The sequence below is a fragment of the Anabrus simplex genome, chromosome 5 (genome assembly GCF_040414725.1).
Source record: "Anabrus simplex isolate iqAnaSimp1 chromosome 5, ASM4041472v1, whole genome shotgun sequence".
Classification (NCBI taxonomy): domain Eukaryota; kingdom Metazoa; phylum Arthropoda; class Insecta; order Orthoptera; family Tettigoniidae; genus Anabrus; species Anabrus simplex.
The window spans coordinates 47,345,779-47,359,819 of record NC_090269.1 but is presented as its reverse complement, the minus strand read 5'-3'; the positions used below and the strand labels follow the sequence as shown (position 1 = coordinate 47,359,819).

Below are 14,041 nucleotides of genomic sequence, written 5' to 3'. Positions count from 1 at the left end.
GAGAATGAAGACGGGCAGTTTCAACACCACCTTTCGTTATTTAGTAAGTAACGTTCTTAAAATGGTGTGTGTTACTATTGTATGGTCTACCTTCCTGCTGCTGAACTAGACCCATACGCAGCAAACGAGCGCGTGCTCGCCCATAGTAAAAACACCGCATGCATGGTACATAGAACTATCGTCAAAATGAGTTTAAAATTTGTCGGAAGATTAGACGGTTATTTTAACTTCGTTCTTAACTTACTACCAACATTTTTTCTTAAGTCTTCACTAAAACACACAGCTGATTTTACAATCACAAGCCTAAGAAAGAATTAGGCTACTAAATTGTAGAAATCCAATTTCATAGAACACGTTTCTTACTTTCAGCACAAGGAAGGTTCAAGAAGTGTTTCACGGTTAGTGGTATAGTCTGTAAAAATAAAACAAAACAAGCCTGCCCGTCCTTTTTTTTTTTCGCGTGAATTGCAATTGTTTTACAAGAACTTTTGAAACTGAATGGCGAAAAGAATGGTTCATGTATGTATGTATGTATGTATGTATGTATGTATGTATGTATGTATGTATGTATGTATGTTCCAACATCACGCAAGAATCGCTGAAGATAATATTTTGTTGAAACTCAAGACTTAATCTGGTATTCATTTCTCATGTAGGCTGAGAGAACTTCACGACCATATGCCTCTTCAATGATGAAAAAACAAAAAAAAACAAAAAAAAAGAGAATGCTTTTAAACTTTACGAGTATAATAATAATAATAAATAAATAATAATAAATAATAAATACAGTATGTAGAGTAGACAGAATTTTAATTTCCAAATAAAAACACAACTCATTGTCTCACAGAGATTCGGTAAACGGAAGTAAGTACTTGTTATGTAGTGCGATGACCAGAATTACGCTTACTCGATTACTTGTAGGCTATAGGTCTACTTTCTTCCGGCAAATTGAGACACGGAGCATCAATTTACCTCCCCTAATGTGCTTTAAGGGAATCTGGGTCAGTTAGTCGTGTCAGTCCTTGATGAATGTTACGTGGTGAGCTCGAGAGATGTGCAAGTGTATGCACTTGAGCGTAAACAGAAGTAGCAATTCCCCTGTGGGTGGGGGCGGTTCAGTTATAAAATGAATAATTAATAAATATCTGAGATTAGATTATCTTCGCTCATAAATTGGCCACTTTCAAAGCACTATCATAGCCTACCATTAACATACAAGAGTATGGGCACAGTTCACAGGTACGCAGGTATAACAATGTCTGTCTCCCCCCCACATTCGCAGAGATCTGAACCCGGTAGTGTTCGCCAAATTTACCAGTTGATGTCGTGCCCTGACCTGCTGGAAGGCTTTCTTTAGCCTTCATTCGATCTGGTGGTATAGTGGATTGTAATAGCTGTATCGTCGCTACCTCAAATTTTGCAGTGAGCATTGTTGTATTGTCTGCATAAAACATTTTCTGCTTGCATCCGGGAGATAGTAGGTTCGAATCCCACTATCGGCAGCCCTGAAGATGGTTTTCCGTGGTTTCCCATTTTCACACCAGGCAAATGCTGGGGCTGTACCTTAATTAAGGCCACGGCCGCTTCCTTCCAACTCCTAGGCCTTACCTCTCCCATCGTCGCCATAAGACCTATCTGTGTCGGTGCGACGTAAAGCCCCTAGCAAAAAAAAAAAAAAACATTTTCTTGATTTGAGCCGTCTCCTTGGAGGTTGGTGACCAAAGACAGGGTGAGCTTGGTCTTGCTGCTTCCCTGTTTCTGGGGTGAAAAGCACAAACCTGCGACTTGGATGAATTAGGTTTGAGTTGATTTATCTTGTATTAATTCGAAAGGTCTTCCAGTGTACCAGAGAGCAACTGCTCTAACTCTTCAAACTTTTCACTTTGTGCTATCAGACAGAGATCATCAGCATAGATAAACTTCTTGGTGTACGGAGATGTAGGTATAAACATTAAACAGCAAAGATGACAGAACACTAACCCGTGGTAGATCATTTCGTTGAGTTTGCTAGCGACTGAATGTTTCTTGATAAGAACCTTGCGTTATGGCCTTGAAGTGCTTTCAAGCATGAAATCAAATGCATCTAGTATTCAACCATAACAATTTATTTCGTAACCAAATTTTACTAGTCCGCCTCTGTGGTGTAGTGGTTAGTGTGATTGGCTGCCAACCCACGACGTCCGGTTCGATTCCAGGCTCTCCACGAAATTTGAAAAGTGGTAAGAGGGCTGGAACGGGGTCTACTCAGTCTGGGGAGGTCAACTGAGTAGAGGAGGTTTTCGATTCCCACCTAAGCCATCTTCGAAGTGGTTTTCCGTAGTTTCCCCGCTTCTTCTCCAGGCAAATGCCGGGATGGTACCTAACTTAAGGCCACGGCCGCTTCCTCCCCTCTTTCTCGTCTACCCCCCCCCCCCCCCCTAGCGACCCGAAGTCGCACGCTCCAGGACACTGCCCTTGAGGCGGTAGAGGTGGAATCCATCGCCGAGTCCGAGGGAAAACCAACCCTGAAGGGTGAACGGTTTAAGAAATAACTATTTTACTAACAATAAATTTTTCAGAACAATGAGTGATTTCGTGCGTTGTTAAAAAGTGTCAGGCATGAGGTCTGTTGGAGTCTGCACTTCAAGAGTCTTGACAGACTGATATGTAATTGCTCCTCCTGGCTCGGTGAGGAAAGCAAAGAAAAACCACCTCACTCCTCATCTCCCTAATACGTCTCTTCAGTATAGCCTAGACCTGCCTAGATTATTTATGAAAGTTGATGATGGAGCTGTTGGGGATCCAACCACCCTTCAGGGTGAGTAGTGTTGATGAATCACAAGTGAAACGTTTGGAAATCACTGGGCTAAAGGTTAGAAATGAGAGTGAACATCAGTATTCGTTAAGAAGCAGCTAACAACAAACGGCTGTATTGAAAAGTTGTATCGTTCGGAAATCTTAAGATTCGAATTGCAGTTATTTGGAGGGTGGTTCCTTCCCCTTCCCTACCCATCGGAACTCGCCCCAGGTGAATGCGATTCTTCTTATTACTGGCCTTTTTCCTAATTACTTGGGGTCGGCACTATCCGTGGATTAAGCCTAGTTTTACTGCCAGATGATTTTCCTGACGGCACCCTAAGAGAGATATACAGTATTCACTACAACGTGCTTCTGTGGTGGTTTGTAGTGTGATGTGATATATGTACATTAAGACGAACACAAACATACAGTCCGCGAGTTAAAGGAATTAACTAGACGCGAGTAAATTCCTCGGCCCCGCCTGGAATCGAACCCGAGGCCCACTGACCATTCAGCCAAGGAGTCAACTCCAGGTGAATGAGACTCTTAATGTCCTATTTCAAATATCTGATACCTCTCCCAGTCCTACGACCAAACTAGACAATTACCCAAACTGGCATCATCAACCCAGAGCGAAATGCCTTCGGAGCCAGTCTGCTCAGCGCTTGGGAGGGATGGGAGCAACTGGGTGAGGATCGGACGGGAAGTTCGTCAAGTCATGCGTACCGAATCTAAAGCTGTTTGAGCGACAGTACGATAACGAAATAAGTACAGTATAAACACATTGAGCTTTATACTGACATTCCACAAAAGAGATTCCCTAGATAGCACAAACATAATGCAAGTACCTTAAGTATGATCGAATCCACGCATTTGTGCAAACAGCGGTTCTCGTTAATGGAGGTTTGTAAATCTAGGCACAGAAGTAGGCTCACCGATCTAAAGCTTAACTGTGCATTCCGACTTGCCAGTACGCAATCTATAGTACCAACTATTCATATGTTAACCACAATCTGAAAGAGCCCAAAGGTCCTATGGAGCAGATGAACACCAAAGATGAATTTTAATTTATATGTTTGTTTAGTTTCTTTCTTCGCTTTCATAGTCACCAATACAAAAATTATTTTAACATGTATGTATGTTCCTTTAAGAACATGTAACAAAAAACATAAATTGTATTTTCTTGACATAAGTGCCCTAATACTTCAGTTTTTAAACATAATGACAATACATTTATTCCGGAAATATTTAATGCTATATATTTTTCTTAGTCTACGAATGATTTTCTCGACCCGTCATACTCCTATGCTCTGTAATATGTGTCCTGTTGGTTCCACACGGGCCATACTAAAATAATAATATAACACTGTAATCAAGCCTGAAGAACTATATGCATCTGAAACACTGTTCATTGGGGGAAGATCACTGATTAAAGATGTAGAAAAGGAAGAAAGAAAAATCTTAAGGAAAATTTTTGGACCAGTCTGTACAGGTGAAATTTGGATGGTAAGGACATCTCATGACCTGTACCAATACTCGGAGAAAATCTCAAATACATTTAGGAAGAGACGTTTGAAATTTTATGGAAATATTCTCAGACTGAGTAATCAGACATTGGCCAAAAGAATTCTGAACCTTGCCCTATCAATGAAAGTAAAAAACAATTGGCTGCTCGAAGTTGGAAAAGATCTTCAGGAAATAGGCATCACAGATGACTGTGTTAGAAAGATCTACTGTAAGTTCAGAAAATTAGTCGACAATCACCGCTTTAAACTAGCAGCAACAAAACCTGGTCAGAAGATCGCAAGGAAAGCCACAGCGAGAAGATGAAGAGATTTTGGGAGAAGAAAAAGGCAACATCAGCTAGGCAAGTTGAATCGCGTTCCTTAGTTGGGCATAGCGAATAAATAAATAAATAAATAAATAAATAAATAAATAAATAAACAAATAAATAAATAAATAAATAAATAAATAAATAATATGCACAAACAGATTTGTATGGCCAACAGTATCTTCGTATACCACCACTATATGCGTGAAGCCTGTCTGGTGCTCCGTACTTCCTCGATAGCCACCGGTCACGAGCGTAGCCAGTAGAGCCTGCGCCCTAGAGTAAACGAGCTAATGAGATGACCTATGGCCCAAACTACCACAGAACCGCAGTTCACCTTAGAAAACTAAATGAAGAGCCTAATAGGAAGAAACTCCTGTCCTCCGACCACACCAAGAGAACCACGCTTGCGATGCGATGTTGTCAGATGCTCGTTTTTAAAATTTATTTATTCAGTGGCTTTAAGCCAACTACATACTAGTTTATACAAGATTTGTTAAATCATTGTACATATATAAGTGGGCTCCTTTACAAATAGCAAATGATTGAATGAATAAGTGAAAGAATTAATAACGGACCACAAGTAAATTTATTTACTTGTAAAGCTGAAATTTATAATGGGCCCTGTTAATTTTATTCACACACTGTATTTGGGTGGGTAGTTAGGAATTGTTTTCGCTAGTGGCTTTACGTCACACCGACACAGACAGGTCTTATGGCGACGATGAAATAGGGAAGGACTAGGAGTGGGAAGGAAGCGGCCGTGGCTTTAATTAAGGTACAGTCTGGTGTGAAAATGGGAAACCACGGAAAACCATGTTCATGGCTGCCGACAGTGGGAATGGAGCCCACTATGTCCCGGATGCAAGCTCACAGCAGCTCGCCCCCTAACCGCACGGCAGTTAGGAATTTAGAGCACTTAGTATCATATATGAAAGTTAACATCAGTTAAATATTTTATTATAGCATAGAACGCTTTTTTTCTCTCTCTTGAAACGAGGAGGCACTGAATGTTTATCGAAAGTTGTTGCTGTAACTGCTGAAGTCTCTTCAGTAATGTAGTTTGATAGATTCGATGTACTAGGCAAGTGAAGAAAAAATTATTTATAATGAGAGAAGTTCAGTCCTTATGTGATAATTTTTTGAAAAAACAGAACCGATAAATAACAATGTAACGCACACGAAGAGAGCAACAGTTCCCTTAGCGCCTGACAGATGACGCCTCGCGGAGCAAACACTGAGCACTTGTGCCTCGTACTAGGCAGCAACTGCTATGCTCACATTTTAACAGCCAATTCTCACGCATCCAAACATTTGGCAAAACTTTACCCGAGATAAAATGACTTAGAATACTCTAATAATTCACGAACTAGCCTTCTTATTCCGAACATTCTGTATAAGGCAGTTTATGAGGCAAAATAAATTTCAACAAAAGGAAAAGTGTCATCCATACTCTATTACGAGAATATTATCAGTTTAATTCTAGCACTAAACTAATCAATGTGTTCGCAACAAAGGATTCATCTGTTAGGTTTATTTTGGAGCATGGAAACTGAATCTTAGGAGACAAACACAAAATTGAAGTCACCGTGGTCAAGCGTATTGCATTACTACTGCACAGGTTACTCTGGGTTCGATTCCTGGCACACGTGGTCAAGCATACTGTATTACTACTGCACAGGTTACTCTGGGTTCGAATCTTGGCACATACCAAAATTTAAGAACAGCATTTCAATAGGGCCAGACTGAGAAGCCGAAGGCAATGGCCGGGGAATGTGCTGTGCAGAGCATAAACCTCCTGTAATCCATACCTTGTAAACTGGCCTTGAAGGCACTGGCTCGTCAACAGTACATAAGCAACTGATCGCATACACTTTGAAAGGAAGAAGGAAAATTCTTTACACAGATTTCCTGTTTCTGAAATACCAAGAATAATATGCCTAACACAATGTTCAGTCTAAAATCTTAACCAACTATAAAATAAATGACATATGTTTAAGCAGACTACCTGGATGGTTTTTGTGATCACAGCGAAAAAGATAACTCATTGGCACCATTTCACTCAGGCTTGATTCTGAATATTTCCAAGAAAAATCACCATACGCATGCGTGCAAGCCATGTTTCACGCTCTATAAGAATTGCAAAGTGCCCATTTCCGAAATACCATTCAAATACTGATGATTACAGACATTTAGCCTTTATTACTAATAGAAACCCATCTGAGAATAGTTCTGGACGTCAGAGGTAAACTTCCGTTTTTTCTTTTTTTTTTAATACTATTTGTTCGGGGCGTCGACCTATAGAGATCTTTTGCTCCTACTTGCACCATGTTATAAGAACCTGCGTGTAATTGGAATGGAGGAAGTTAAGAGTGTTGAATGTGAGGAAAGGAACGTTAAGGACGACACAAACACCCAGTCCCCAGGCCAGGGATATTAATCATTTACAATTAAAAACCCCTGACCCAGCCGGAAATCGAACCCGGGGCCGCCGGGTGACAGGCGGACGCGTTGCCCCCTACACCGCGCGGCCGGACAAAACTACCGTAAGTGCAAAAACGATTATTTGTGGTTCTTACCGTATGTGGCTCATTTTGGCCGTGCCTTCTTACACTATTGAATGTGTATGTTTTGCAAGAATTATATCGTATGAGTTTTAGTGCCGAGAGTATCCGAGGGCATGTTTGGCTCACCTAGTGCAGGTCTTCCTATCTGACTCCCATAGGCGACCTGCGTATCTGGACATGGGATGATGATAGCGAGAGGGTGAAACCCGGTGTCGGCACGTAGCCTACTCCTGCCGAATAACGCCAAGGGGTTTGTTCAAAGCGTTACGTCTCCATCCGAAGGACGAATCACCATCAACAGCGTCAAATGCCCTCACTCCAAATGAGCACTGCGGAGAAGTTTGGAATTTAATGCAGGCTCTTGGCACGCAATCTAGTGATTAGAAATTTTATAGTTACCACCTCCCCTTCCCTGCCGGCCAACATCCTGATGATGATGATGATGATGCTCGTCGTTTAAAGAGGCCTAACATCGAGGTCATCGGCCCCTAATGGTACGAAATGAGCCGAAACGAAATGACAAATTAAAAGTCCAAAATCCTCCACTGACCAGAATTCAAAACGTGAGGACGAATGGATGGATACTAATTTAATCAGTGGATCCGACCCGTAATGTCATGCATTCACAGAAACTGGCGTGAAATAATAGTATTGCTGACCAAGAGACTGCGTCTATAGCATAATACTGAATTGATGATGTGTTTAGTCTAAAGGGGTCCAAAATCCTAGTCATCGGCCCCTCATAATGGTACTTATCGCTAGGAAAGTAGAACTATGGTATCTGTCATGGTACGGTACTAATCAAAAGTAGCGTAGATTCGCCGTATTCCACACATTATGGTACTACTCACAGGTTATCAATTCCTTTGGACTGACGTCCAGAGTTGTGGTCAACATGGCTAACGATCAAAATTATATCCAGTCACTCTCTAAGGTATATACAGTTTATGACTGTAGGGAAAGGTATTCAGAGGGTTTCCAGGACTGAATCTATAACAACTTTTTCTCAATCTTGAGCAGGATAAATCGTATTATTATTTCTCTATTCTATCCGTTACCTTTAGTAATACTCGAGCGTGAAATCCACTCCATTGCAGGACTGGAAAGATGACCGAGGTTCGAATGTCGGTGTTGATAACGTGTATCCTGAAAATATTCCCCCCCCTGGGTTCCTTTTCCTCTTTTCTACATCACTGTTACCAGGGAAGCTCGTTCTTGCTTAATAGCCAGGCGGATTCAAATCAAGAGAATATTCAATATGCTGGATGTGATGGAGCAATGAAACCCAGCCATTTCAGTGCTGATGCTTGTGAGCACTACATACCTTCGCCATGACAATCACCTTCTCCTGTGGGCAATCTCTCTCCCTTTTATACTCCATCCAATATACACAACACACATGTATTTGCCAAGATCTGCAAACTATTGACAATTAATGGAGCGTAAGGTAAAAGTCTCCATATTAACTTTCAGAATTCCTAGTAATTTGTTAAATAATATCCGAGTCTCCGTTTTGACAGTTTCACAGTATTGGCAATCTTTGAAACACAAACTATGAATCGCTTATGCATCGCTGTGCGACATCTGGCGTACACTTTACGTACTAGTACTGTTGTTGTTTACACAGCAAAGCCAAAATATAGAATTCATGCTGGGAACAAGATTCGCATCGAGAAATGGCATATAATGTTATATAATGTGTGTATGATACAGTTGTTGGCTTAAGATAATAAAGGTTTAGAAAATTCGTATCAATCGATAATATTATCGATTCAATTCAGATTTCATTTCCATTCAGTTGGCAGTATTACCGGAACCGCGAGAGCTCCCTCCTTACTCCTCCTAGTACAAAGAAATATAACAAAAAGGTGCGCCACACGAAGAGAGTTAGACGGCTGAAGTTCCTGTATGTGCACTTTACTAGTTTTTTCATGGGGCTTGTGAACTTGACGATTTTACACTTAAAATTTCGATTAAGATTCAACCTCATGACGTAGGAGCCGAATCACAGTGCTAGTTTTACAACCCTTTTCTGGATGATATAAGAAAAGGCGACGGACGCTCAGCTCAGGCCACAGGGAAGTTATTTTAAATTACTAGTAGATACCATTCTAGACGGTTAACATGATTTAAATCAATCATTTGATTATATTCGATGCGGATTGTACAGTATACTTTTACATTAATATTTGAATGCGTATTTAGTTTTGTATTCTTTGGGAAGTTTATAATCTCTGTGGGGCGCACTGTACATTATTACTTCTAGTCTGGATAGTGATTCTATATTTTGGCCAATGAGCCTGGAGTTACTAGGTGTTGGCCTCTTGAAAATTTTTAATGTAGCAAATCTAAAAGGCACAAGGTTTCAAAATTTGCCAGATGCTTTTTAATTTTTACACTTCTTTAATTCAATGAGTATGCACTATTTTCCCCCACATTGCCTACCAGAGGACGTCATTGCTTCTTTACATTTGTCATGTATACCGGTAAGGATTCAGATAATATTCACTTGTCGAATTCCATGGTCTACAAAACAACGCATACAGTCAAGAAAAGAACCTTGAACCTCCCAGTCGGCCCAGACACAGTCACAACATTCTGTGACTTTTAACAATAGATCAATGTTAGAGAAACCAATGATAAGATTAGATCGTATTTGGCAGTCTAAGGGTTCAGATTCACTTTCAACTGGGAACATACTAAAATCTGAAACGACATCAACAAATGTTCCAACAGAGTACCTAAAGTAATTTACGCACTAAGCAGAGTAACTCTAGAGCCAGTCTGCTACAAAGTATACTGACCTGCACCTCGCCCTTGCCATCATCCTCGGCAGAGTCATCGTAAGCGGCTCGCTGGATGGACGAGTGTTCCACACTACTGTACTTGCGAGCACACACCCGCATCTCCGACACCTGAGAACCTGTAACAGGTGCAATAACATATAATAATAATAATAATAATAATAATAATAATAATAATAATAATAATAATAATAATAATAATAATAATAATAATAATTTGAATAGCGAACTAAAATGAAACCTGTGACACAACAGTCTGTACAGTGTTTTAGACATGTTAAAATGCTGCTGCAGGCAGACGCTAGGGTGACGTGTGGTTAGCATGTTAAATACCTTAGCTACACTATGACAGCTGTCCAGCTAGTTAGCCTACATGTACAAGGCCAAAGAATGGTCAATGTGCCGACTCCCTACTTCCCTATGCAAGGAGCACAACTCATACTCTCAATATTTAGAGAGTTTTCGAAAACAGACTACCAGAAAGCGTAGAGCGCGCTCAGTACACGAGAGAGAGAGAGAGAGAGAGAGATTACTTTAAAGATCCGGTAACAGCTTTCTTACGGTAGCAAGCAAATTGTATTTTATTTCAAGTTCTGAAAGAAGGTACAGCGCACATCAAATTAATAAGAGAAGAGAATTCGGTAAATCCCACCATTTACACCAGGAAGTGAAGAAAGACACACGGAAATCCCACTACTATTTAAGAATGCCAATGCAGACACTTCAATGTCCGACTCTTAGGCAGAATGGGCCAGAGTCGAAGCCTTCGGTTCAGAGGGTTCCGGGCTCGATTCCCGACCGGGGATTTTAATCGCGTAATTCTTCTGGCTCGGGGACTGGTTGTTTGTGTTCGTCACAACACTCTCCTGTTCATATTCAGACAACACACCACATCAGCACAGAAACACGCAACAGTGATTATAGTGATTATATCCCTCCACAAAGGGTTGGCGTCGAGAAGGATATCCGGCCATAAAACAGGGTCAAATCCACATGTGCGACACAGTTCGCAAAATGTGTGAGAAAACATGGTAGAAGAAGAAGAATGCAGATATTTCAATATTTGCTAAAAGTTCGTGGTGGTGGTGGTGGTGGTGGTGGTGGTGGTGGTGGTGGTGATTAATGTTTTAAGAGGAAAGGCAACTAGGCAACCAACCTCCATATAACACTAATCAGAGAGAGAGAGAGAGAGAGAGAGAGAGAGAAAATGGAAGGGATCCGACACTTCGAAAAATGAAGGTCTCGTCCAAAGAAAGGGCCATGAAGGCCGTGAAAATGAAAGGACCTCAAATGCTCTAATATCGTCGGGGTCGAAAAAGAACAAGACTTGACCAGTGGAGGTCGGATAGGATACATGAAAGTGAGAAACCTGGCACAAGAAGTGGAAGCAATGCCAGGACTCAGCTGAGGATTCCGTGATCGCCAACCCACGCTCCCAAGCTAAGAACCCCTGGGGGCCCGTTTAGTCGCCTCTTACGACAGGCAGGGAATTCCGTGGGCGTTATTCTTATTTACTAAAAGGAACTGAAGGCAATATGAAACACGGAAGTACAAGCAACCATCATGTCAATCCTATTTCCGTTGAAGAAAAACGGGTTATTACAATAATGTAAGCAGTAGAAACGTAATATTATTCTCCATTTCAATAAAGTAATCCGTACGTTATTGAAATATTACATTTGTAGAGTACAAAGATAATATTAAACAAGAAGTATACTAATTTTATATTGATATTTTAACTTCATTGAACATAGGCCGATAATATTATGAGCAGGCGGCCGTGGCCTTGAGTCAACCAATCACGGAACAGCACTCAAGAAGCACATCGCTCCAAAATCAAACCGATTTGATTCTTAAGGGATGAGTGAAGTACCGGCATGAACGCCACTTTTGAAATATGTGGGTTTGTTTTGCATCTCTCAGCTTTTGTGTGAAGAGAAAAGAGTGATGAGGGCTCAGCGAGGAATAATCCACCCGGCATGTTCGTACCCCTAGTCAGAATGTCCGAAGACATGTTCGATTCGTTAGTTCTGTAGCTGCTTTTCACAGCATATCCCCATGGAGTAAGCTGTCTGCAGGTGTAGGTATAATTGTAAAAGCTAGGGATAACAAGGAAGCGGCCGTAGCGTTGAGAAGGGTACCACCCCAACATTTTCTAGGAGTTGAAGTAGGAAACTAATAAAAAAGCCATTTCGAGAGTGACTTTGAATTGATTCGAACCGACATGCCTCCCGAGTCCAGAGCTAGACAACGTAACTAACTGTATCGCATATTTAAGGCGGCTTATTGCAGTTTTACTTACTGTAACTGCTTCGCGTTAACACTCTGCATTTAACCAGATAATATTTTGTTATTCGCTAACATCATACCAGGCGAAGACACTATTTTACCCTTCAAAAACCCGACTACCAACAGCACTTGTACGCTCTATATATTTTTTCCATAGCTACTGCTGAAATTCCGCTCAATCATATTCGATCTACCTATCTCACCTTTTCGATTCTAGATAATCTAAGCTACTCTGCTGTTTATAGCAGTAGATCTGTATGAGTGAAGGGTATAACCGTCAGGTGATTTATATGCTTAACCGCATATCCACTCCTTACCCTTACTAGTAATCGCTACTATAGACAGCCTCTCAGTTCTATCGCAGACTCTGTACCGCATCGCCAGGTGCAGGCAAGGTAACTAGAATATAAGGTAGGCTACTCCGGCGGTTGAAGCTTCCATTGGCTGGAGCGCTCTGACGTCACGCGGTATGAACGATAGCGAGTAAGGAACACAGTCGCAGTACCGCAAGCCTGTGAATTCTCGTGCCTGTGAAACATCTTCTCAATCTTTCATCAAATAATAGTCTGGTTTAGTCTGATTCGATAAGTAACGGCACTTCCAATAGATTTAAAAACGTGAAAATGCGTTAAATTTCGTCACATGCTGAGCAGGTAGAACATCAACTATCAAATACATGACATATAATACGATAAGAAATAAAATATTGCCATGCAACTCAAAATAATTAATTTATTTCCTGATGAAGTAAATATTTAGATTAAATGGCATAGGAAAATATGCATCATATCGACATCATTATGGAATTATATTCAATTATTAAAATGTATGTGTCAGGAGACTTAATTACTTGATGAACCAGCACAAAGCTTAGCCTTCTTACTGGCATATTTTCTCAGTGCTAGCTCCTTACTCTTTGCATTAAAATGCCATATCCTAATAAATGTCCTGGTCCTTACGTAGAGACAAATTATTTTGTCATGGAATACTGGAAATTTTGACTTAATAATAGAAGTAAGAGTTTTCACTTTTTTGCATCTGGATACAGTCTTACCGTGAAACACACCAAATGAAATTTCGAACTGGGCTATATTTTTTAACCACTCATGACTGGGATGTGTGAGGCCCCCTTTTGAAATAACCGAGATCCAGTAACACGACATTTTTGTCTCTTTCTTCGTATTTACTGTATATCGGATCACGGATACTGTATTATTTCACGAGCTTCGAAATATATTCAGAAATATAAGTTATTAGCACATACTAATGTTAATGTTATTGGATTTTACGTCCCACTAGCTATGTTTTTGAGCACCTTCACCACCGGACTGAGACAGGATCGAACCTGCCAAGTTGGGCTAAGAAGGCCAGCGATCTACCATTTGAGTTGTTACTCAGCCCGGCTATTAGCACATAACAATAATTATAGAAAATATGATTTTCATTCAGTCATTTATATCTGGCACCTTTTTACCGTACGAGCTGTAATAATGGAGATATTCAAGAGTTTATTACAAAGTGTTTCAATAACCAAGCATTGCTGACGAGGAAGTATTGTTATGCCATCACAGTAGCAAACTAACTGGCTATGATGGTTGTTGTCGTTATTGTCTTTATAATATGCGAAATAATAATAATGTTATTTGTGTTACGTCTCACTAACATTTACGGTTTTCTGAGACTCGAGGTGCCGTAATTTTGTCCCACGGGAGTTCTTTTACGTGCTGACAATTTATAGCGCCACACACGTTTCCATAATATGTTGACTGCAT

At 40.6% G+C, this 14,041-nt stretch overlaps 1 protein-coding gene across 1 annotated transcript in view; it reads right to left on the bottom strand.

Annotated features, from left to right (window-relative positions):
• Nucleotides 1–14,041, bottom strand: part of wit (wishful thinking) — a 503,764-nt gene that overhangs the window by 356,849 nt on the left and 132,874 nt on the right. Inside the window, exon 3 of the mRNA XM_068228016.1 lies at nt 9,981–10,099. Coding sequence (XP_068084117.1) covers nt 9,981–10,099 — 119 coding nt within the window. The remainder of the gene's footprint in view (nt 1–9,980; nt 10,100–14,041) is intronic.